At 39.5% G+C, this 24,009-nt stretch overlaps 1 protein-coding gene across 14 annotated transcripts in view; it reads right to left on the reverse strand.

Annotated features, from left to right (window-relative positions):
* The window catches only part of SLC4A4 (solute carrier family 4 member 4), a 328,597-nt gene that overhangs the window by 105,070 nt on the left and 199,518 nt on the right, over window positions 1-24,009 (reverse strand). For all 14 annotated transcript variants that reach the window (XM_075351257.1, XM_075351249.1, XM_075351305.1 and 11 more), the window contains exons 5-7: window positions 11,354-11,489; window positions 2,669-2,829; window positions 1,375-1,554 (exon numbers count right to left, since the gene is read on the reverse strand). In XM_075351257.1, coding sequence (XP_075207372.1) covers window positions 1,375-1,554; window positions 2,669-2,829; window positions 11,354-11,489 — 477 coding nt within the window. The remainder of the gene's footprint in view (window positions 1-1,374; window positions 1,555-2,668; window positions 2,830-11,353; window positions 11,490-24,009) is intronic.

The raw sequence follows: 24,009 nt of genomic DNA on the forward strand, positions 1-24,009 counted from the left end.
CTGCTGGGTTCCCATAATAATTTTATTTTACCTACTCTGTAAATAAATGATAAAACATTATCACAGGAAGCAATGTAACCCACAGTGAATCCGACAATTCAACTGAAACCTTAGGCGGGCTTTACACGTTGCGACATTGCTAGCAATTGCTAGCGATGTCCAGCGCGATAGCACCCGCCCCCGTCGCACATGCGATATGTGGTGATTGCTGCCGTAGCGAACATTATCGCTACGGCAGCTTCACACGCACATACCTGCTCGGCAACGTCGCTGTGACTGCCGAACAATCCCTCCTTCAAGGGGGAGGTGCGTTCGGCGTCACAGCGATGTCACCGCAACGTCACTAATCAGCCAGCCAATAGAAGTGGAGGGGCTGATATGAGCGGGACATAACATCCCGCCCACCTTCTCCCTTCCGCATTGCCGTCGGGACGCAGGTAAGGTGATGTTTGTCGCTCCTGCGGGTTTACACACAGCAATGTGTGCTGCCGCAGGAGCAACAAATAACATCGTACCTGCGGTCGACCCGACATTATGAAAATGGACGACGCTACACAGATCACCGATTTTCGACACTTTTGCGATCATTTATCGTCGCACCTAGGATTTACACGTTGCGATGTCGCTACCGGCGCCGGATTTGCATCACTAAAGATGTGACCCCGACGATATTTCGGAAGCGATGTCGCAACGTGTAAAGCCCCCTTAGGGTGTGTGCATACAATGTCTTTTTCAGGAGGGCTCGCTCTGAAACCTGCTTGAAGAAGCACTTAGTAAACACTTGAGAGAATGAACATGTGCATTGCTATGTAAAAACGTCTTGCTGTTCATATTTTTAGGTTTTTGAGCATCTTTAACCAACTTAACATTTCCAAAGACGGCAAGTGGTTAACAGAAGTCAGCTGGCCATTCTTCAGATGTTTTCTGCTCTATGGATGCTATATACTTTACAACACAAGGCAAAGGAAGGTTCAAAAGATGCCTGTGTTTTGCCTGAAAAATTGCAATCAGTTTCTTCATTATTGAATAGAGTTAAAAAAAAATCTCGAAAACTCCATGAAAAAAGACTTGCCAAACATGTTGAGACAACGGTAAAAAAAACCGTTTGTAATAAAAAAAAGTGAAAAGGGTACACAGGAAACAAACAAAAGAAAAAAACCCTAAAAAGACACATCAGGTAAATAAAAATGCCTCAGGAAGAGTCATCCTTGAAATCCATTAACAAGGTTTTTTTAGTGAAGGTACTTTGCAAAACTTTAGGTAGGTGATACGGTATATATTCTTTTCCTATAATAGTAGGTACTGCCTATATATTATCTATATTATTTCTGAATTTAATAGAAAAGTAGCCACAAAAGTTGGCCTGCACATTACCATTTTCCGGGCTGGTAAACATCCTACTTGCACTGGAGACTGTTTTCCCGATGTCAGCTAAGGAACGCAAGTTGGATTTCTTTGTCTGATGCTTATGCTTCCTGAGAAGAGTGTAAGTGATCTTTTCCTTCATCTCTGGTTTCAACAGCCCTGTCTCAATCTGGTTATCAAGGATTTTTTCTGAAAAAAAAAAAAAAGGAAAATATGTTTGATAAAGCACAACAGTCTTAGTGATCAGTCGTTTGTGGCCTGTAAGTGGATACATTTCGTCTGAAGTTGCATCCAAAACTAAAGCAATGATCATGCAAAATATACAGCATAAAGATACAACAAAGATACAAGGCTAATAGTTCAGGGATGGTGAAGGCCAAACACCACTAAAGTCTGGCTGAACCCACCAAACCAAACTTGCACAGGTCCGTTCATCTCTTCTTAAGGCCCCGTTACACGCAGTGACATCGCTAACGAGATGTCGTTGGGGGTCACGGAATTCGTGATGCACATCCGGCCTCGTTAGCGGCGGCGTTGCGTGTGACACGTACGAGCGACCGCTAACGATGCAAAATACTCACCAAATCGTTGATTGTTGACACGTCGTCCATTTCCCAAATATCGTTGCTGGTGCTGGACGCAGGTTGTTCGTCGTTCCTGAGGCAGCACACATCGCTACGTGTGACACCCCAGGAATGACGAACAACACCATACCTGCGTCCTCAGGCAACGAGGTGGGCGTGACTTTCATGTGGCTGCTCTCCGCCCCTCCGCTTCTATTAGACGCCCGCCCCCTTAGAAAAGAGACTGTTCGCCGCCCACAGCAACGTCACTAGGAAGGTAAATATGTGTGACGGGTACTAGCGATATTGTGCGCCACGGGCAGTAATTTGCCCGTGACGCACAAACAACGGGGGTCGCTGTGTGTAAAGCACCCTTTACCACCAACTGCCAAAGATGAGGCATAAATGTGTGATCAGCTTACCATTAGGACCTCTACATCAGGAGAATTGGGGTACTGTGTTCCACGTGTGAATGAAGAGGAACTACACATGTGTGATCACTGCGCTATATAGTGATTATTGGAGTTGTACTGCTTCATACATGCTCCATTCACATGGGACATGAGCACCACCATTCTGTGGTGATATTCTTGGGATAACACCTTCTTATATTAGTGAATGATAAAGTTATATGCTATACATATCACATGGGTTTTCTCTTTTTTTAGTTGGTAGCTTGATAACAACGCATTATTAAATAACGCATACTGATAAAGCATAATAATCAATGTGCTACTTACCAACTACTTGTGGGAGGGAATTGGCCTCTAGATCGAGAAGAATTGTCCCTTTTTCAATACATGTCCTCAATTCAAACAGACTATGCAAGGAAAGTGTGGCAACATGGGGCTTACTCCACCTTTCTCCACCCTGCTCCACTTTTTCTTCAAACTTTATCCATCTAAAATATAAAGAAACAACATTATTCTGTATCAAATACTCTTAATAAGAGGATTGATCTCAGTTTCCTTTGTATATATATATATATATATATATATATACATACAGTATATACTGTATATATACACACACGAATCTACTGTACACCCATATATATATATACATATACAGTATATGGGTATATATGGGTATATAGCAAAAAAAAAAATATATATATATATATATATATTTTTTTTTTTTTTTTGCTATTATTATTATTTCTACTGGGAGGCAAGCATAGCCCATTTCTTTACATGCATTCCTTACAAGAACAACTGCTCAGTCTCAGTGCATAGAGCAGTAATTTCAGACTGTCTCTTCACTGAAGAAAGTAATGGTCATTTACTGTAGTTCTGAAAGGAATCCATGGAAACAAAGTAAAGTCTGATTTGCAGTAAGTCTGAAAGCAATACAGCCCCAAAGAGTTGCATCTTATTTATCAATAGATGTGGCACAATAAAACACTCTGAATAATGTACTATGCAGTGGCACTGTATGTATGGCCATTCTCATTCACTTTGAAGAAGTGGAACATTATGACAAGTTTGTAGGTCTTATTTAGGCTAGTTTCACACATCCGGCTTTTCGCTGGATTGCTGGATTCGGCACACTCCAATACAGTGTGATACAGTATAATGGCATCGCGACAAGCTCCAGTCACATGCTGTCATGTGACCGGAGCATGTGACCCGGAAGTTGTTGCGATGCCATTGTACTGTATCACACTGTACTGGAGTGCGCCGAATCCGTCAATCCGGCGAAAAGCCGGATGTGTGAAACTAGCCTTAGGGGTAAAATTTCTCCTTGGAGTAGGAATGTTTATAAGTCAGGTAATGCTTCCTGAGAAAAACAGGTATGCAAATGAACCCTTTCCAAGAGTAAAAAGTTTGGTTCTCTAATGCCACCTAATGGACAATACTATAGGTTCTAGATTAAAGAGGTTGCCCGGTCTAAACCCATAGGTCTGCAGTCACTCTTTGTAACTGTAAACTTATGAATCCTCACAGGAGGGTCATATAAAAACACTTTACATAACCTTACAGTTCTTTCAAAGTAATTTTCCTCCTATTGAAGCCCCTAGATTCCTCTTTCATTGTAGACACTAAGTATGATACCAATAAAAGTGCCCCACAAACAGTATAATACTCCCATATTCCCACATTGAATTTTTCCACAGTATCCTTCACACACACAGTGTAATAACCTTACTGTACTCCCCTCACCTACCCTGGCAAAGTATGGTGACCACAACACAGTATGATCCCAACCGAGATCCCCACACAGCTCTCCATGCAATATAATGGACCTACATACAGTATAATGGCCCCATACCTCTTCACACTGTTTAATGTCTCCAACACAGCCCTCAAATAAGCCTTCATAATGACTAAAGGCTCCCTCATAAACCTCCAAATATTATAATGGCCCACACATAGCCTTCCAAATAGTATAATGCCTCCACATAGCCCTCCAAATATTATCATAGCTCCCACATAGCCTTCCATATAGTATAACTGGCCCCACATGGACCTCCATATTGTATTATACACCCTGCCACAGTCCTTCATATAATATAATGGGCATCATATTGCCTTCCATATAGTAAAATGCACCCCCCAATAGTCCTCCATATAGTATAATAGGCCCCACATAGTTCTCCATATAGTATTAAATGCCCCACAGAGTATAATGGGTCCCAGATCACCTAACATATAGTATAATTCACCCCCCTCATAGTACTCCATATAGTATAATTGTCCTCTATATAGAATAATGGGCCCCATATTGCCTTCCATATAGTATAATGCACCCCCCATCATCCTCGATATAATATAATGGGCCCCACATAGTCCTCTATATAGTATACTACACCCTATAGTCCTCCATATATTATCATGCACCCCATAGTACTCCATATATAGTAATGCACTCCAAAGTGCTTCATATATTAAAATGCACCTCCCATAGTCCTCAATATGCTGTATTATAATGCACACCCATAGTCCTCCAAATAGTATAATGCACCCCCGTAGACGCCATATATTATATTGCACCGCATAGTCCTCGACATACAGTATTATAATGCACCCATATAGTCCTCCATATATTATATATGAACCACCATGGTCCTCCAAATAGTATAATGCACCCCCAAAGTGCTCTATATATCATAATGCACAGCTCATAGTCCTCTATGTACCGTATTTCAACAAAAATAAGACCTACCCTGGAAAATAAGCCCTAGCATGAATTTACAGGATTTTTGGAGTATGCTTGACATATAAACTCTACTTCAAAAATAAGCCTTGGGAAAAGTCAGGGCTGATGGTTTTGGGGGGAGACTGGTAAATTGCCTATGACCCCCACTTTTATGAGTCCCCAGCATTTCCATTTTGAGGTTAAAACTGGTTAAGGACCTTTGATGACATCATGGTCATGTGACCATGAGAAAAGTTCTCATACCGAAGATCAACAGGAATCGATGAGCGTTGTAGGACATTACACTCTTGGATTATGCGACAACTTCCAGAATTTCTTTTTAGTTAATAAATTGGTGAACGAGGGAGTGTGGTGATTTTGTTTTGCATCACATGGATTACGTGGAACATGAAGGATTTTTTAAATGTAATAAATTGGTGAACAAAGGAGTATGGGGGACTGTTTATTCAAATAAACTATTTTTTTTCAATATTTGTTTGTGTTTTAACTATATACTTAGCAGGTTAGTAATGGGGGTTTCTAATAGACTCCTATCCATTACTAATCCCTGGGCTTGATGCCAGCTGTCAATTCACAGCTGACACCAAATCCAAAAGTATTACCCTAATTGCCACTCCACCAGGGCAATCAGGAAGAGCCTCGAAAAGTGCCAGAAGTGGCACATCTAATGGATGTGCCACTTATGGGGTGGCTGGGGGCTGATATGTTTAGGTTCAGAGGGGCCAAATAACGATATCCTTTACCACCCTGATAATACCAGCCTCTAGTTGTCTGCCTTACTTTGACTGGTTATCAAAAATAGGGCGGAGCCCACACCATTTTTCTTAATTATTTATTTAAATAATATTTAAAAAACAGTGTGGGATCCCTTCTATTTTTAATAAGCAGACAAGGAAAAGCTGACAGCTGAGGGTGTCTCCCGCAGTTGTCTGCCGCAGTTGTCTGCTTTAACTGTACTGGTTAGCAAAAATAGTTGGGAACCCACGTCATTTTTTTTTAAATTTATATTACATCACATTTGTTTGCAGGACAGTTTCCCTCATTTTGCTTCCTTCTGCAGCCCCCTAGCTCTTTCTATGACCATTTTACAGCACAGATGTTTGGGTCTCCACTGACTTATATGAGGTTTAGGGTGTAGTTCGGGTCCTGGACTGAACTTTTAACTAAAGTTCGTCTGAACCCTGCAAACCAGAACATCCACGGGTCCATTCATCTCCAATCAGAAGTATGAATACAAATCTGTATTGTTGGATTCCACTGACTATAGGTTGATTATGGATCTATATTTCAGATATAGTTCTCCGCATACAGTACATCAGTGGAATACGTATCAGTACATGTCTTGTATATCAAAACTTTTAGGCTAAGTTAAATCCACACTTAGGGGGTTGTTGATTCACCATAAATCAAATCCATTGATATCAATCAGATAAAGTAATACTGAAAAATCAGAATGATGTTTAGTTACTTATACATTATACAGTTTATTATTTACTTTACACAGATAGAAAAGGACTGAGGATGAGAAAACTTGTCTAACCAGCTGCAGAACAGTGCAAAGGTTAAACTTGTACTTGTTATACAATGACAATTAACTCCAAAACTGTCCTGTTTAAAGAGGCCTGGTCACCCCTCGCCAGGTGAAAATTGGCAGTTTTTGTTCTTATTCTATTCCCATTGTTGCCTTGTTTTTTCTGTTTTTGTTTTTATTTTGTTTGTTTTTTTAAATCCACCATACAGTCCCAAGGACATGGACCTCTTAATTTAGAACTAACTTGTGGTCTTTACCAAGGGGCCCAGCCATTACTCACAGAGTAATAATGCAGAGCGGCCTAAAGACATTTCCTCAAAAGAATCCTGAGAGCAATGCCCCCATGGTAAAGATCATAAAAATTAGCACTAAAGAAATGGTCCATATCTGATTAAAGAAAAACAAAAAAAACGGAATGCTAAGGAGAGCAGTGCGAATCAAATAGGAGATAGCAACTTTTGACCTGGCAACAGGTCCTCTCTATGAGTCAATAGCTACACATTTTTAGAACCACACAATAAAGTACTGTATATTGTACCAAGAATTGCAGGAGATTGGGCTATAATGTAAAAGAACATTTTATATTAATATAACATGCAATTCTATACTGGTCTTCCCTGGAAATAACAGGTGATAAGGTTAAAGAAGGAAGGATTATGGCCATCAGATGACTGTCTCTATAGATCCATGTGACAAAAAAAAAAGTTTAAAGGGAATCTGTTTCATGAAAAAATGCTATTAACCTGCAGACATGGGGCTCATCTGTAGGTTAATAGCGTTCTGAAACTGCCCGCTGTTCCTGTCCGGCCTACAGACTACAGCCACCAGAATATTGGAAACATTAATATCAGTAAAATACTATTGGGACCCTGAGTTGGGTGCGTCATATGACACCACAATCTCCCCAACCAGCACCCGGATGCAGATACAGTTGAATGAAATGGTAGAGTAGGGAGTCGTGGGCTCCCTTGTTCCACCATTTAGCTTGTCAGTCTGACTCTCAATGCAGAAGGCGCAATGACACAACTAGATTTGTGACTTCTACACTGAGCCTAACTCCACACACATCACCGAATGGAGAAGCACATGAGGGGAACAGGGCAAAGTGAATCTCTTTTTTTTCTTTTATTGTCAGTTAGAACTGTGGACGGTAGGGTCATAATGCTGCGTGGGGGGAGCTCTGGGGACATCACACTGTATGTCGTGGCTATGAGAGTTATCACACTGTGTGGACATCTGTGGGGGCATCTTACTGTGTGGGGAGCTGTGGTGATATAATGTATGTGAAGATATGGGGCTATCATCCTGTGTAGGAGCTGGGGGCAGTACTATCGTATGGGGGAGGTATTGGTCAAGGTATATCTAGAATTATGCCAGTATAAGCAGAACAGTATGATTTATTGATTTCATAAAAATCAGAACTTATATGGTTTTGATTAGATATTACTGGTGAGAATACATATTATAATACGCCCTATCGTAACATGTATTAGCAGTAGCTGGTAGTCAAACATACTAATTTATGCTCAATATTAAGTAATAACATTAATATTAGTCTGTATTAATAAGCAGAATTTGTTGTCATTAGTTGTTGTTATTAGTTTGGCCCTCTTCAAAAGTCACGGTCTCCCACTTGGCCGGTCAGGAAAATTAATTGCCCACCCCTGTACTAAGACATGCTGTTTCAGTACTTTTTTTTATGTAAGAGTTGATGAGTCACCAATTCCCTGAAGTGAACCTGGCCTACACAACCAAACCAAGTAAAAGTAAACCAAGTGGCACCATGTCAAAGAAAGATAATAGAGGACTCAAAAACACCAACCTGCATAACAAATGTTTTATATTCCTGCAAAGTGGCTCAAGAAATTACACAAGTTGTAAGGTAAAACATGCAACATAGTGTTGAAAGGATATGTATACAAGAAGGCTATGAAAAACAAGCAGGTACAAGAAGGAGTGTAGAGGTGACTATACACATATGATTATGTAATTCTAAATGGCAGACTTTGGTGGGCTCGATCAACCATTTAAAGTTTATATGTTGGTCACTACTTTCGCCAGGAGGCTGATGGCAGGGGAAGGAGAGACTTGAGAGTAAGATATTATCATTCTCCTTTTCTTCTAAGGGAAGATAATCGGTTGCCAGAGGTGTGCAGTAGCAACTTATGTTTAGAACTTCCAAACAAGTTAACAAAGAGAGCCACTATGGGAATTACCAAAGTAGCTTAAAAACACATAGGGATGAAAATCAGGTGGCCACCTACCTAATAAATCACTAGTTCAGCTGGAAATTAAACCAGGAGGCTGTTGCTGGGTTATAGAAGGTAGGGGCTATTTGCTGAGAGAGCACCTGGGACAGTGAGGAACATCAATAGAGATGGAGCATCGGTGTTAGGTCCAAGCAGAAAAATCAGGTCAGCAGCACAGCATATACTGCTTTATTCACCAGTCCATCTTTTTTGAGTAGAAAACGTGGGCCAACTGTCTAAAAATTCCAAGGAAGACCTTAAAAAATTGACAATTTTTTGCTATCTTTGTGAAAAAAATTGAAGGTGTTCATGATTCTTTTTGAAGTTGTAGAAACATATACAGAATATTTTGACTGTAATTATCACAATTTTACAGCAAATGCAGCTGAGATCTTCATATCAGAATGATGGGCTGTAGTCATGAATCACTTATAATCAAAATTATTTATTATGGGCTTCCAATGTGTGTAAAAAATATTATCTGTCCATGATTTTTTTTAAGCTGTCCAGGAAAAGTAAAAAATGAAATGGGCAACCCTGTACCAATCTCACCAATAGGAACAGCCTCTACTTTTTGGACTATTAGATAGGACCATCAAATCGCAAACTGAAAAAGCAAAGATTTTAAGTAAAATTTAAGACAGGACACAAAATTGAACACTGGATTACTTGTATGGCATCGATAGATCACTTACTGGGGTTCAATGAAGTTCCAATCTTGAGTAACATACAGTACTCTGCCTTCCAGATTACTGATCTCTTGGAGGTGATCTACTTCATAGATTAATGGTTTGACCTGGCAGCATGGCACGAACTGCTCGCTTTCCTAAAGCTTTACCTCTGAGGCATGCAGTACTGAGGTTGGCCAGATCCGATGAATTGGCCAACTTTAGAATGGTTCTTGTTCTTGCATGGCACTCAGCTTGCAAGCAAGTGATCATTGCTTAGGAAACTGGCCATCTCTGAGGCAATATGCAGTACACTATAAATTTTAAAATCCTCTTTGCTTTAAAGAATAGTGGGATTTTTAATAAGACATATAGGATCACTTTTTCTAGTGTATGAGTGCCTTTACGGATCAGATCAGTTATTCCAACATCCCATTTCCAAGCTTTTGTCAAAACTAGCTGATATAAAAATTACAAGTATAGCTTTCTATAGTTACCGGTGTAGTTACTGGTGTACTGAGTACCAATCAATCTATGCCCACGTATTCAGCCCAGCACAACATGTGATTTTAGGAATGTAATTAGTAATTAAACTACTGACCCTTGCTCTCAGAGTCCAAAAACGACTTAAAGAGAAATACAATTTGGGTGCCAAAATGTTAAATAATATTCCCAGAAGAAAATAAAAAACAAGATTTGCTTTGCTCAGGTGGTAAAAATAATGTTGACCCTCCAAGTAGGGATCATTGTTTTATAAGTCGACTAATACAGAATACCCATTCCAAGCAGACACAATGTCACACAGGCATGAAATATGCCACAATACAAAACAATGAACAGGTAAAGTTCTATACATTTTCTTATATATCACAAATTACATATGTACAGATATTGGGATGAATGAGGTGAAAAACGTTCATAAAAAAGATAAATAGTATACTAACAAGGTTTACAAAAAAGCCAAAGTATGACATTCAAAAAAGTTCTTAGCCCCCACAATAATTCAATATCCATTATTTCTGATAAAGTAGCAACTTGAAGTGCTGCTATTCAAATTGTGAATGCCATAGAGGAAATGTCAGGGTTTTTCTTAAGGCTCAATAACAAACGTACAGCAGTATATGAGATAATTCACCTATTCCTCTATGTAGCATAATCATCTATGTATTATTCCAAGCAACTTATGGATAAAAACAGTATATGTGGATTGTATGGCTATAATATCATATAAAGAGATTATCTGAGGTCTTAGAGATTGGAATGTCTACTATTTCGTGGTCTTGGGGGTGCTACATTTCTATTTTTGGAATGTAATTACAGTCTATCAGTTCTATATTGACGACATTGGAAATCTGCAATAGTAACTCATGACTCACAGCTGTAAAGAAGGTTTTAATCCTAGGCTCTAGCATTTCAAGAAAGGGAAATAGGACCATGTCATATCAGTTTTCTCTGTAAAATGAAGCACCTAACTACTGAGGCAATGCTGCTATATTTTAGTAATACCAATTGAAATACTACGGAAATATTTGCAAGAATGTCCTATGGCAAAAGAACGTTCTATGTAAATTGGACACTTGGCCATGAAGCAGAGTTTCAGTAGTACTAATGCTAGCTATTAATTTATCAAGTAAACTATCAAGTATTCTTTATCTGCTTACATAGGTCTCCTCTGATACCATAGGCAAGTCAAAAAGTATAAAAATAAAAGACTTACCATGGTTGTTGGAAGCCTATTAGACAATGCCTTTAACAATTCATGATTTGTATTTGATTGTGTGTAAAGCTTACAATGTAGAGTATTTTTGAAGGTCTTACCTGGCAGTTTCCTTCCATTCCATTTCTTGTCCATCAACAGATAAGAGTTCATCAAGCTCAGTGAATAGCTGTGGAGGAGCTGGGCCATCATCGTCTTCCCCCAAGATAAAGCGGATACGTTCTGCAGCTGGGGAGACTGTAGAGGTGAAAATACTTCGATTAACAGCTTGGTTGATAACAACTGAAATGCGACTCTGCGCCCTCTTTGTTTCTCTACAAACATTTAATGTGTTCTGGAGCTCTTCTTTTTCAGAGGACATAATAACTAAGAACCTCAGATGCTTGGACCTATTGGCTTGGTCTTGAAACGTAAATCTAGCTCTCTCTAAAGTCTATAGGACAGGCGACTCTTTAGAATACGGTAAGTACAAAAGAATTTACCAACTTAATAAGCTAAGGTAAGCAAACTTAATATTTATACGGCAAGAAACCAGTTCCAACCAAACCAGCTTGGGCAATGGGACTGGATAGGAGCATCCATCTAAATGTTCTCCACCCTCCCATGTAAAAAGTGGCATTTTCATTGGTCTGATGGTTTAGGGACTTATTACCAATACGGCAATGTTTAACACGAGACAGTCTGCTCTTTACATGTCGAATAGGGCAGAATACATTATGATAGGCATCAGTGCACTTGCAAAACACCTTGGGGTGAACTTCTACACAGCTGATGGCAGGTTTTCTTATAATACGCTATATCAGAAAAAATACATTGTCTTTAATACTTTTTTTTACTTATGTTACTACTCAACACATTTACTTAGTTTGATTTCATGATTTTGCAACTCTGAAAAGTTAACTAACTCTCATTCACCTTCATCCCTCACTTGTAACACCACGTAGCTCGTATTTCCATCACATAGTCCCAAAATGTTACAACTACAGTACATAATTTGCACAACTAAATTATTCTGTAAGTCCTTCCCTTGGCTAATGGCCTGTATCATTGACTGTAGTGAATGCTATTTCGCTACTGTGTTAATATAAGGTCACTTGCTTTATTTCAGACCAGTGCCATGTATATAAAACTCTAGAAACAGCAAATAAACTGTTGAAGCTAATGATTAGGTGGTTGAAGGTAACACAAGCACATAAATTATCTGAGACATTAGAAAAAAATATTCAGTCCTTTCATAACTTTCCACTTGTAAGGTTGTACCTGAGAATATTACAAACCGGCAATGACATAGTATATCACATTTGGTTTTATTAGCTGAAAATGCTTTACAATCAGAATCAGAAAACCAGAAAAAAAGATCGAGGGTTTTTTTTCATCTGTGAAATCAAACAATTAACAGAAAAGTGCATTCTAAATCTCCAATTATAAGTCCATTACAGAATGACAGTACTCACAGGATTAATGTCCTCTCTGCTGAAAAGACAAGAGAACCGATAGCTTTATCCTTTTACATTCCAATCTTAGTTACCAGTGATGGACATCCATACAGAAGAATAATAAAGTTTAACCTTTCCAGTATATTCATTTTTTACATTTCTCCTATTACATGTGTGATCGGGTTTCATTGGTTTATGGCCCATGATTTTACCAATCAAATATAAAAAAAAAATACAAGGGCAGCACATCAGTTTTGTTTTGCTTTCTCTGCCTTTACAGCTCCATTTATGAGTTTTCCTCTTAGATTTAAAGATGTTTATAGCCTCTCACTAAACATTTCATTGCAACAGTGTGACTTTAAGCATTCCAGGTTTTATAGAAAGATGCTCGGCGCAGCTAAATTCAGCCATGAAAAAAATTATTACGGCCCTCGGCAATAAAAACGGGGCAAGACATCATGGCAGATCACTTCACACTAACATGATCAGCAATGAGTGACTTTAGCAACATTTTTTGAACCATAATGTCCAAATTACAAAATACTAGTAGAACCGATAGATGTAATTTGATGAAATTGAGATAGTTCCGCACAAGTAAAAAGATATTCACTCTACCGTATTAAAAACCTAATGATCCAAACAGAAGATTTTACCATATTTTGGAGGAGAATAATGATATGGGGGTTTTGGCTGGGTCCCGTATATCAAGTGAAGGATAATTTTTATTTTGCATCATAGAAGGATGTATTCTACAATTGAATAATTTCAAATTTGAGGCAGAAGTTTAGGAAATACATAATTCAGCATTACTGTAGAATAATCCAAAAAGTAAGGTCCATAAAGGTTTGATTTAACAAATGTGTGACCTTCAAGCAGGGCTGTCTGGCAAGTTTAGGCCTGGGGAGCAAGCACACAGTAGTGGCCCATGAGCAGTGGCTCATCATTATTGTGTTTAGGTCAGACTGCTTCACATAGGGAGCAGAAATTAAGACATTAACCCCTTAACAACGTAGGATGTATATATACATCCTACATCTTCTCCCTACCTTTGATGTGGGCTCACATCTTTCCCCGCATATGTCGGCTCATCTGAACAGCCAACATAACATGTGCAGCTATTAGGCACAGGTGGATTGGAGGTCCAGTCGCGCCTCTTAACAACTGAGATTGTGCTGTCAAAGTCTGACAGTGCAATCTAACGCCGTCTGGCAGGGATCGCGCTGTTCTCCGCCACCATCGACAACCCCGTGACGCGAACATGAGTTCCCATAAGTTGTCAGGACAGCGTGGGATCAGTTGATGACTCCTGTTGCTGTCATAACTCACTTCCTGTAAATGCCGGCAAGTGCCATTCACAGGAGAACAGCATTTCTGCTGATCAGAGTGATGCCGAAGCTCTGTTCTTCTTCTGAGTCACCTGATGGCTATTTAGACTCTCCAGCTCACACTGCGCTCTGTGTGACTCAGAGTGTCTTTCACAATGTAAGTTTATGGAGCATCAGAACAAGGTTCAGAATGAGGCTCCATACTCTTACATTGTAAAAGTGACTTCCAGGTCACAAAAAGCATAAAGTGAGCCAGAGAGTTTGAAGAGCGGTGACATTGCTCTGAAGGAGCTTGATCCTAGAGAAGATGACCATAGTTGGGTATAGTAACACACTGACATTACACTACATTTACACAGAAATGGGGGGGGGAGTTAATGGGAGGCTCCCTTAAAGCAGAATATAAGTGACAATCCTGTACTGTATATGCCATCTAATGTCTATGCTCATATAGTATTGTTATGCATATAAGATTTCCAACATGGGTAAAAGGAAAATAAAGCCTATCTCAATGCAGCCGCACCTGTACTCTATTTATCCTATACGGACTAGTATCCCTAGCTGCATAGCCGCTAATGGCTCCTGTACAGGCTCCAGTATCCCTAGCAGAAAGACTAAAAACCCACAACTCAGACCTGTCTGCCTAAAAGGCTGTTGAGTTGTTCCTTGTATCTTCTGAGGAAGTGGAGGGAAGGTTGCCAAGCACTATAAACCAAGATAGGAGAAGCATGCAGAGATAGGTATGGACCCAAGGTGAGGAAACAAAAAAGACATGCACAAGCAAACAAAGGAGAAATAATACATGCAAGCTAGGGTAAACTCCAAGAAACCTAACAGAAAACAAGATAGGTATAAGAAAAGTAAATGAAAAAACACCAGTAGTCTTTGCCCAAATCTCTTAGCTGCAGGGCTGAAATTTCTTAGCAGTAATCCACATAGAAACATAGCCATCAGACAAGGAGCACATATTTAGCCCCACCCGGGATGTGATAGGGCAGAGAAAATTAGCAAATGAGAACACCTGATAACCGCAAATAAAAAAAAAAAAGAAGCAAAGGTAAAAGTTAATCAGCATTTGGACAGTGACTGACCAGGATGTGGCTCAACAGGGAACAAAACTGACCACGCAGCACAAGATCACAGGATCATCTCCTGAGCCCGATGCATGATAAGTATATTATACACAGTATACAGGAGAATACATGACTGGGGTATGATATACTGTGATACAGACATGATATACTGCACCAGACACTTATCCTACATCATCAGCGCACACAGTATATTGTATACAGTAAACAGGAGGCTCTATGACTGGTATATGATACTGTATACTGTGACAACAGACATCAGATGGTATATACAGGAAAATATGTGACAGGTGTATATTATACTATGACTACAGCCATCATATATTATACCTTTCACATTTTATCCTGTACTTAACATCAGATGTTACATACATTATACAGGAGAATATGTGACTGGTATATGATACACTATGAGTACAGACATCAGATAGTACACTAGCCACATATTATCCTGTATATAACATCTGATGTCTGTGGACATAGTATATCATATTTGGTGTACAGACTAATATGTGACTGATATATACTATACTGTGATTACAGACATCAGATGTCATATACAGATAACACGTGATGGTAATAATAATAATTTTATTCATTTATATAGCGCTATTAATTCCACAGCGCTTTTACATACAGTACATTGGCAACACTGTCCCCATTGGGGCTCACAATCTAGAGTCCCTATCTGTATGTCTTTGGAGTGTGGGAGGAAACCGGAGAACCCAGAGAAATCCCACGCAAATACAGGGAGAACATACAAACTCCTTGCAGATAGTGTCCTTGGAGGGATTTGAACCGAGGACCCCAGCGCTGCAAGACTGCAGTGCTAACCACTGAGCCACCATTCCGCATAGTATAGTATACTGTGACTATAGACATCAGATATTATACCAGTTACATATTGTGTATATAACATCTGATGTCTGTGCACATCGCATAGCATAGCACATATAGTAAACAGATTAGTATATAATACACTGAATACAGAACATCAGATATTATGCCATCACGTCATCTTGTATATCACATCTGATATCTGTAGTGACAGTTTATATACTGAACATATTATCCTTAATATGGTATGTAATATACTATGCACAGACATCAGATGTTATATACAGGATAATCTTTACAAAAGTGTAGATCCTGTTTTCATTGCAAAAGTAGGCCCAACTATATATTAATGGGCATGGTTTTTGAATGGTATGGAAAATAAAGCTCATATGCAGTAGGTGTATGGTTAAGGCTCTAGAATGGGACCTTCCCTGATAGGGCTTTAATTCTATAGAGCCAGAATGCTTTTGTGCTGTTTTCCATCTGACACAAATTATAATATAAAAGTAAATTAGTTATATGTATATTAAGCCTTCTTAAAGGGGTATTCATACCTGCAAGATTCTGTCTAAATATGTAGCTGAGTAATAAAAGAATATTCGCTAATATCTCCCATTAGAAATGTAGTATAGTTTTGCTGATAAGCTGTCAATTATCTCATGTGCAGGGCATTGCAGTTGCTTAAGTAATCATGGTTACAACCATGAGCAATTAACTAACTGTCCATATATGTATGGCCGTAACCATGGATACCCAAGCTACTGTAATGCCCTGCACATGAGGTAAGTGACATACAGTAGCTTTTCAGAAAAACTAGACTACGTTTCTAATTGGAGGTATTTGCTAATATTATTATTATTATTATTATTATTATTATTATTATTATTATTGCAGCTACTACATATTGGGATAGGATATTTGAGATATGAATTACACTTTAATTTTCTTATAGGGAGTGGCCAAATAGGCAACTGCTCAAAGATAACACTACCCGTTGATCCCATGAGCGTTGAAATATCACAATCCGCCTAAAACCAACCAGTAGGTAAGCTGGTATTATTTGGGAGAATGCTGTAAACTGAACCATGTAAGGGATAAGCAACGCAGCATAGCTATGGGCATGATTACGGTAAGAAGTACCTAAATATAAGTGTTTTATAATTATGAGAAATTGAGAAAAACTGTCCAACTGTGTTATTGGAGGACAAGTCTATATAACTTTCTGTCCACGGTAAAATTTTCTATAACTCCGGACATGCCCGCTAATCGCACAGACTCTATCTAACTGGGTTAACATATGTAAATTATATTAGTGGGGTAAAACCTCACCAGAGATGGTGCAAATGATAAATGTTAAGCCTGCTTTACATGTTACGATTCTGCATACGATATCGTATGCGATCGTAACCACCCCCATCGTATGTGCGACACGTTCAATTTTGTTGAATGTGCCGCACAAATGATTAACCCCCGTCACACGTACTTACCCGTCCATACGACCTCGATGTGGGCGCCGAACGTCCACTTCCTGGAGTGGGAGGGACGTTCGGCGTCACATTGACGTCACGCGGCAGCCGGCCAATAGAAGCGGAAAGGCGGAGATGAGCGGGACGTAAACATCAGACCCACCTCCTTCCTTCCGCATTGCCGGCCGGGAGCCGCAGGACGCAGGTAAGATCTGTTCATCGTTCCCGGGGTGTCACACACTGCGATGTGTGCTACCCCGGGTACGATGAACAACCTGACGTTCAATTTATGAGGAATGAACGACGTGCGTGCTATGAACGTTTTACCGTTCATTCGCAATCGCAAGTAGCTGTCACACACTACAATGTACCTTACAATGCCGGATGTGTGTCACTTACGACGTGACCCCGCCGACACATTGTAAGATATATTGTAGTGTGTAAAGCGGGCTTTATATATTTCTGATCCCTACAAATATCCCATTACCTCACATGTATTGTGTTAGCAAGTCTGTAAGTTAATAAGCCATTGATAGGATGAATACTGTCTGTTCAAGCTAAAGAACACCCCATTCTCATCCCTTGTGCTAAAAATATAGTCACCGACTGGTCAAAGATCAAAATCTAATGGAGACTGCTAACAAATGGGACATCAGCACTTAAGGCAAAATTTAACCCCTTACATGGAGTTCTTCGCAACAATATTTTATCTTCATTCTGCTACAGTACGTTTATTTTTTACTTTTTCTACTAAAACTGAACAAGGTCATGTCACCTCTAAAACGAAAACTACATTTTTTTTAATATTGTTTTGTAATATATTTTTATTATAAGCACAATATTTGCACTTTGGTATGGTTATCAGCTATCTTTTGCACAGACAAGTCACACTTCTTGATCTTTTTTATAAAGGGCCATCTAAGAAAAGGAAAAAAGAGAGAGGAAAAGCCATGATTCTCTGTGACCAGCCTCTGTGGAAAGGGACCTCAATTCTTGATGTTTTTCGTAAAAGGTCCATCTAAGAAAATCAGAATAGAGGAGAGAAGTGACGCACTGATTCTCTGTGACCAGCCTCTGTGGAAAGGGACCTCAATTCTTGATGTTTTTCATAAAAGATCCATCTAAGAAAAGGAAAATAGAGGAGAGAGGAGATGCCCTGATTTTCTGTGACTAGCCTCTGTGGAAAGGGACCTCAATTCTTGATGTTTATCACAAAAGGTCCATCTAAGAAAAGCAAAATAGAGGAGAGAGGAAACACCCTGATTCTCTGTGACCAGTCCCTGTGGAAAGGGACCTCAATTCTTGATGTTTTTCATAAAAGGTCCACTTAAGAAAAGCAGAATAGAGGAGAAAACAGACGCCCTGATTCTCTGTTACCAGTCCCTGTGGAATGGGACCTCAATTCTTGATGTTTTTCATAAAAGGTCCACTTAAGAAAAGCAGAATAGAGAGAAAATAGACGCCCTGATTCTCTGTGACCAGTCCCTGTGGAATGGGACCTCAATTCTTGATGTTTGTCAAAAAGGTCCATCTAAGAAAAGCAGAATAGAGCAGAGAGAAGATGCCCTGATTCTCTGTGATTAGCCTCTGTGGAAAGGGACCTCAATGTAATTTCTGATTTCCTTTGAATAAAGTTATACACTGCCGTTGCCCAAAGCCCATACCTCAATGAGATATTCCCTTGAACATCTCCATCAGCTGCCCCCACATCCTCAGGCCGAACACATGTAATATAATTTCTTATAATAACTGTTCCCTAATGTTTTCTCATTACATGCAAAAATCCTTGTGACTGTGTCCATGTCAGTGGATTATGTACAAGTTAGGCCTACCCAAGTGCTCTGCATAGGTTTCTTCCAAAGGCAATAACTTTTGCATCTTTTTATCAATATAACCGAATGATGGCCTATTATCTGCAGTTATAGTGTTGAATTCACACCATTCATTTTACCCTACAGTACATTGGGAAATGTAAACAAAAAAAATTGAAAAAAATACTTCTGGTGGCTAAATAACACAGCCACCCTCTGCCATGAATAGATAGACTCAATATCTGAGCCCACTGCTGCTCCATTATTGCGCTGTCCATGTACAGCTTATGTTTCAAAGGTCTTAAAGCTAACATGCAGCAAGAAATCTCACCCAAATATTGTCTATTTAGTGCTCCACTTATTACACTTTCCAGGACTGACACCATTTATGTGAGGACCAGCATGCCTCCATATACAATTGTACAGTGTGTTCCTTGTGCTGCATTTTATACCTTGTTAAAATACCATAAGGTGAGGCCTATATTCTCTTCTGTGTAAAATCTAGACAATATACAACTAACAGGTAAATGAGTAAAGATGTGGAGGTCTATAAAGTAGTATAGAAAGGTATGATCGACGTTCTCCGAGTTTCACGTTTGCACACTTTTAAGATAAGTAAAAACTATATTAAAGCATTATGGCTCTTATTTATTACGACTTGCGTTTTGCACATCTGTCCTAAGGAGCACTGGAGTAACAATCGCCAAATTTATTAATATAAACGCGCCTCTTAATGAATTTGATTCATCGTTAACTGTTGTGTGCTACCACCAGAAATGCTACTCTAATCAGGTTATAGATTTCTGTTTCAATTGATGTCACTTTTGTGGTGGTGTACATTATGTTGAATTTGTCGCTTGACCGCGTCCTTTCCAACCTAAGTTCCACTCACTTTTCAAAAAGTTGGCCGAGCTGGTGAGGACTGGGCTGAAAATATAAGATCTTGAACGTTTTTTTGCACAACTTCAAGTCTCACAAAATCTGTGTAACCTTTCAAGCAGTTTTACAGCAAAAAATGGGCATAAACCACTTGATGAAACATTGTCTGTGTTGTCTGCAGGTTATAAGGGTTTACAATAGCTAGTTGTTTCATAATATGGAAGTCCTGAACAGTGAATTAAAGGGATTGTCCACTACTCAGACAACCCCTTCTCAATGACCATGTAAAATAATAGCAGTAATACAGGACAATGTTCCAGCGATGTCGGCACCTGCTCTCTCAGGGCTCGTGTGACATTGTTATGTTACATGAGCCCTGCAGCCAGTCAGCAGTAGCTTCCCTCTCACTTCCCTCAGATGTAAGTGACATCAAAAGGAAGTCAGAAAGTATCAACAGTCTCTCACTTCATCTGAGTGACAGTTTCAGAAGCTGTTTCACTCTCACCTCCTTGAGACAAAATGGACACCTGGAAGAAGTGAGAGCGTACTGCTGCAATCTGATTTACTCCAGATATCAGTTATGTCCGAAGGAAGTGAGAGAGAAGTGAACACTGAAAGGCTACAGGGCTACCGTGACATACAAATGTCATGTGAGCGTCTGGAGAGCAGGCACCAACATCACTGGAAAGGCACCTGCTCTGGAGGTGAGTATAGCTGCTATTGTACATGAGGGAACATAACGATTGAGAAGGGGTTGTCCGAGTAGTAAACAACCCATTTAAAACTAAAATTTATTGCCAAAAGAACTCAAGGCGAACATGTTCAACTGTTCTCTGATCCTGAGAGTGTAGGAGGCCTTTACTGGTCACAGATGGTTTAAAAAAAAAACCAAGCTGTTGCCTCACCGTACCCCCTCTTTCCCTGACCATGTTATATTCTCTATACGTTTTTCACAAATTACATAGACACTACGCCATTCAACCAGCCAATACCAGGTACTCTATGGTGACTGAGCTTCTACATTGTTAACCGGGTTGACCCACCATAACAACATGTTACCAATACACAGGATAGTTGTTAATTGCTGGAGGAACAACTGCTGGGTCCTCCACTGATCATGAGCACTGTTCTCAGTTATCTCTGTTAGCTCCATACAACAAATAGTGGTGTGCATGTGGGACATTAAGCTATAAAAATAGGATTCTGGGGACCCACATTGGGGATTTGTGGAGGTCCTAGTCGTTGGGCACCAACTGATCAGCAACCAACTGTATTACCTATGTTACCTACCATTTTGTGTTAATAAGTCATGGTAACAACAGGAAGTCTTGTAACCTTCAGTACAGTCCAGTCCAACAAGAAGTTCCCAATGAACAATTTCAACTTTAATATCAAAAGAAAGAAAAAAAAGAGTGCATGGAAGAAAACACAAGTAGAAACCAGGCAAGGTTTTGGAAGACCCTTGTATATTTCATTTCTGATAACTGATGGTTGCTGTCTAAGTTAATTTAAACACTTGGAAGTGAAGAGAGCTTTGATGTGCTCTAAATGTCTTCAACAATATAGTCAGCTTGCTTTTGGCTTTACATACTTTATTAATGCAATGTTATTGGTTACAATTAATTGTTGGGCATTATAGAAGCCCTTTGCCAATGTTGCAGCACCTTTGAACACAGATCCTAGCCGAAATTCCAACATAAAAGAGACCCCTTGCTGCAGGAGCCCACATGGCAGCCACATGGGAAGTCTCTTTGGTACATTTGGCCCTTGTAAGTCACCCCATGTAAAAATCCTATAATAGGCAGTACTATATGTTACACAATATCACATCATTTGACAAGTACACACTGAAACGTACTGAAATTAATCCTAAATTCAGGGACATGATAGTCACCTGGGTTGTGTGACTAAGTTATGCTGACCTTAATTCTAACATTGTGTTCAAAGTCCTAGTGGTTACTTCTAACAAAATCTAATTTTGTGAAGCATCTACGTTTGCTTGTTAATATCCTGAATTCTCTACTAAGCACAGGTTTAATTACACCTTAAAGCAAATTTACCCTATTCTTGCCCATCTAACATGCCATTTACAAGGTTTTAATGGAGTAAGGCTAATGGAGCTGTTAGAAATGTATTAAAAGCAATGTTAATTATTGCTAAATTGTTCAGAAGAAACTCGGAAAGCCTGGGGTGATTTCTCCAATTCTAGTAATCTAACAAGGGACTACTTGTAATTAGTAAAATGAATTGCTGTTAGGTTGGCGCGTATCATATGACTTGTTCATGGAGGCAGATTATAGTGTTTGCAGGGTCATAAATGTGCGGAGCACTTTCTGGATTGTGACCTTTACCTGCGTTCTGCCTTCTATAGAATGACGAGAGCTGGCAAATCTCTTATTCCTCATTACCTACAAATGAAGGACAAGGCAAATCCGAATGTAATCCCATTGACATTGTTGGTAAGTTTGGCTCTTTTTATTGCTTTGGTGTATATTACGCTTTAGCCAGTGTTTTAGGTTTCCTATTTTTACTCCCAATACCTTTACCTGTGAAAAATTATTAAGATGATACTCTGCATATTCAATGAATATTCATTCATATTCATATTCAATGTTGTCAATGAATGTTTTTTAAGGCATTGGAGAGTTTATATACCCTAATGATACTGGATATAAACTGAGCAATGGAAAATGAAGACAATCACCATCTGGCTCACTTGAGATTATGAAATGATTAAATCAGTTTATATAAAAGACCTTAAAAACCCTCTTTAAACTCAAACCTCAGGGACATACAGTATATCACAAAAGTGAGTAAACTCCCTACATTTTTGTAAATATTTTATATCTTTTCATAGGCTAACACCAAAGATATGATGACACTTTGATACATTGTATAGTAGTCAGTGTACAGCTTGTATAACTCTACATTTGGTGTGACCTCTAAATAACACACTGCCATTAAGGTCTAAACTGCTGGCAAAAAAGTGAGTACACCCTTAAGTGAAAATGGACAAATTGTGCCCAAATTGTCAATATTTTGTGGCCACCGTTATTTTCAAGCACTGCCTTAACTCTCCTAAGCATGGAGTTCACTAGAGCTTCATGGGAGCCACTGGAATCCTCTTGCATCTTCCATGATGACATCACGGAACTGGTGGAAGTTAGAGATCTTGTGCTCCTCCCCCTTCCATTTGAGGATGCCCCATACATGCTCAATAGGGTTTAGGTATGGAAATATACTTGACCAGTCCAGCACCTTTACCCTCAATGTCTTTAGCAAGGCAGTGGTCATCCTGCAGGTTTGTTTAGGGTCATTATAATGATGGAATACTGCCCTGTGGCCCAGTTTCCAAAAGAAGGGGATCATGCTCTGGTTCAGTATGTCACAGAACTTATTGGCATGGTTCCCTCAATTAAAGTAAGCTTCACACAGCCGCCAGCACTCTTGCAGCCCCAAACCATGACACTCCCACCACCATGCTTGACTGTAGGCAAGACAAACTTGTCTTTGTAGTCCTGACCTGGTTGCCACCACAGACACTTGACACCATCTGAACCAAATAATTATAACTTGGTCAAAGCAGACCACAGGACATGGTTCCAGTAATCCATATCCTTAGTCTGCTTATCTCCAATAAATTTTTTGTGGGCTTTCTAATGCATCATGTTTAGAAGAGGCTTTCTCCTGAGATTATGGTGTGAGCACTGACATGCTGACCCGCTACCCTTTTAACCTCTGCAGCAATGCTGGCATCACTCATACGTCTATTTTGAAAAGATGACCTCTGATATGATGCTGAGCATGTGCACTCAACTTCTTTGGTTGACCATGGCGAGGCCCTTTCTCACTGGAATCTGTCTTGCTAAACCGCTGTATGGTCTTGACCACCATGCTGCAGCTCAGTTTCAG

Source organism: Anomaloglossus baeobatrachus, chromosome 1 (genome assembly GCF_048569485.1).
Source record: "Anomaloglossus baeobatrachus isolate aAnoBae1 chromosome 1, aAnoBae1.hap1, whole genome shotgun sequence".
Classification (NCBI taxonomy): domain Eukaryota; kingdom Metazoa; phylum Chordata; class Amphibia; order Anura; family Aromobatidae; genus Anomaloglossus; species Anomaloglossus baeobatrachus.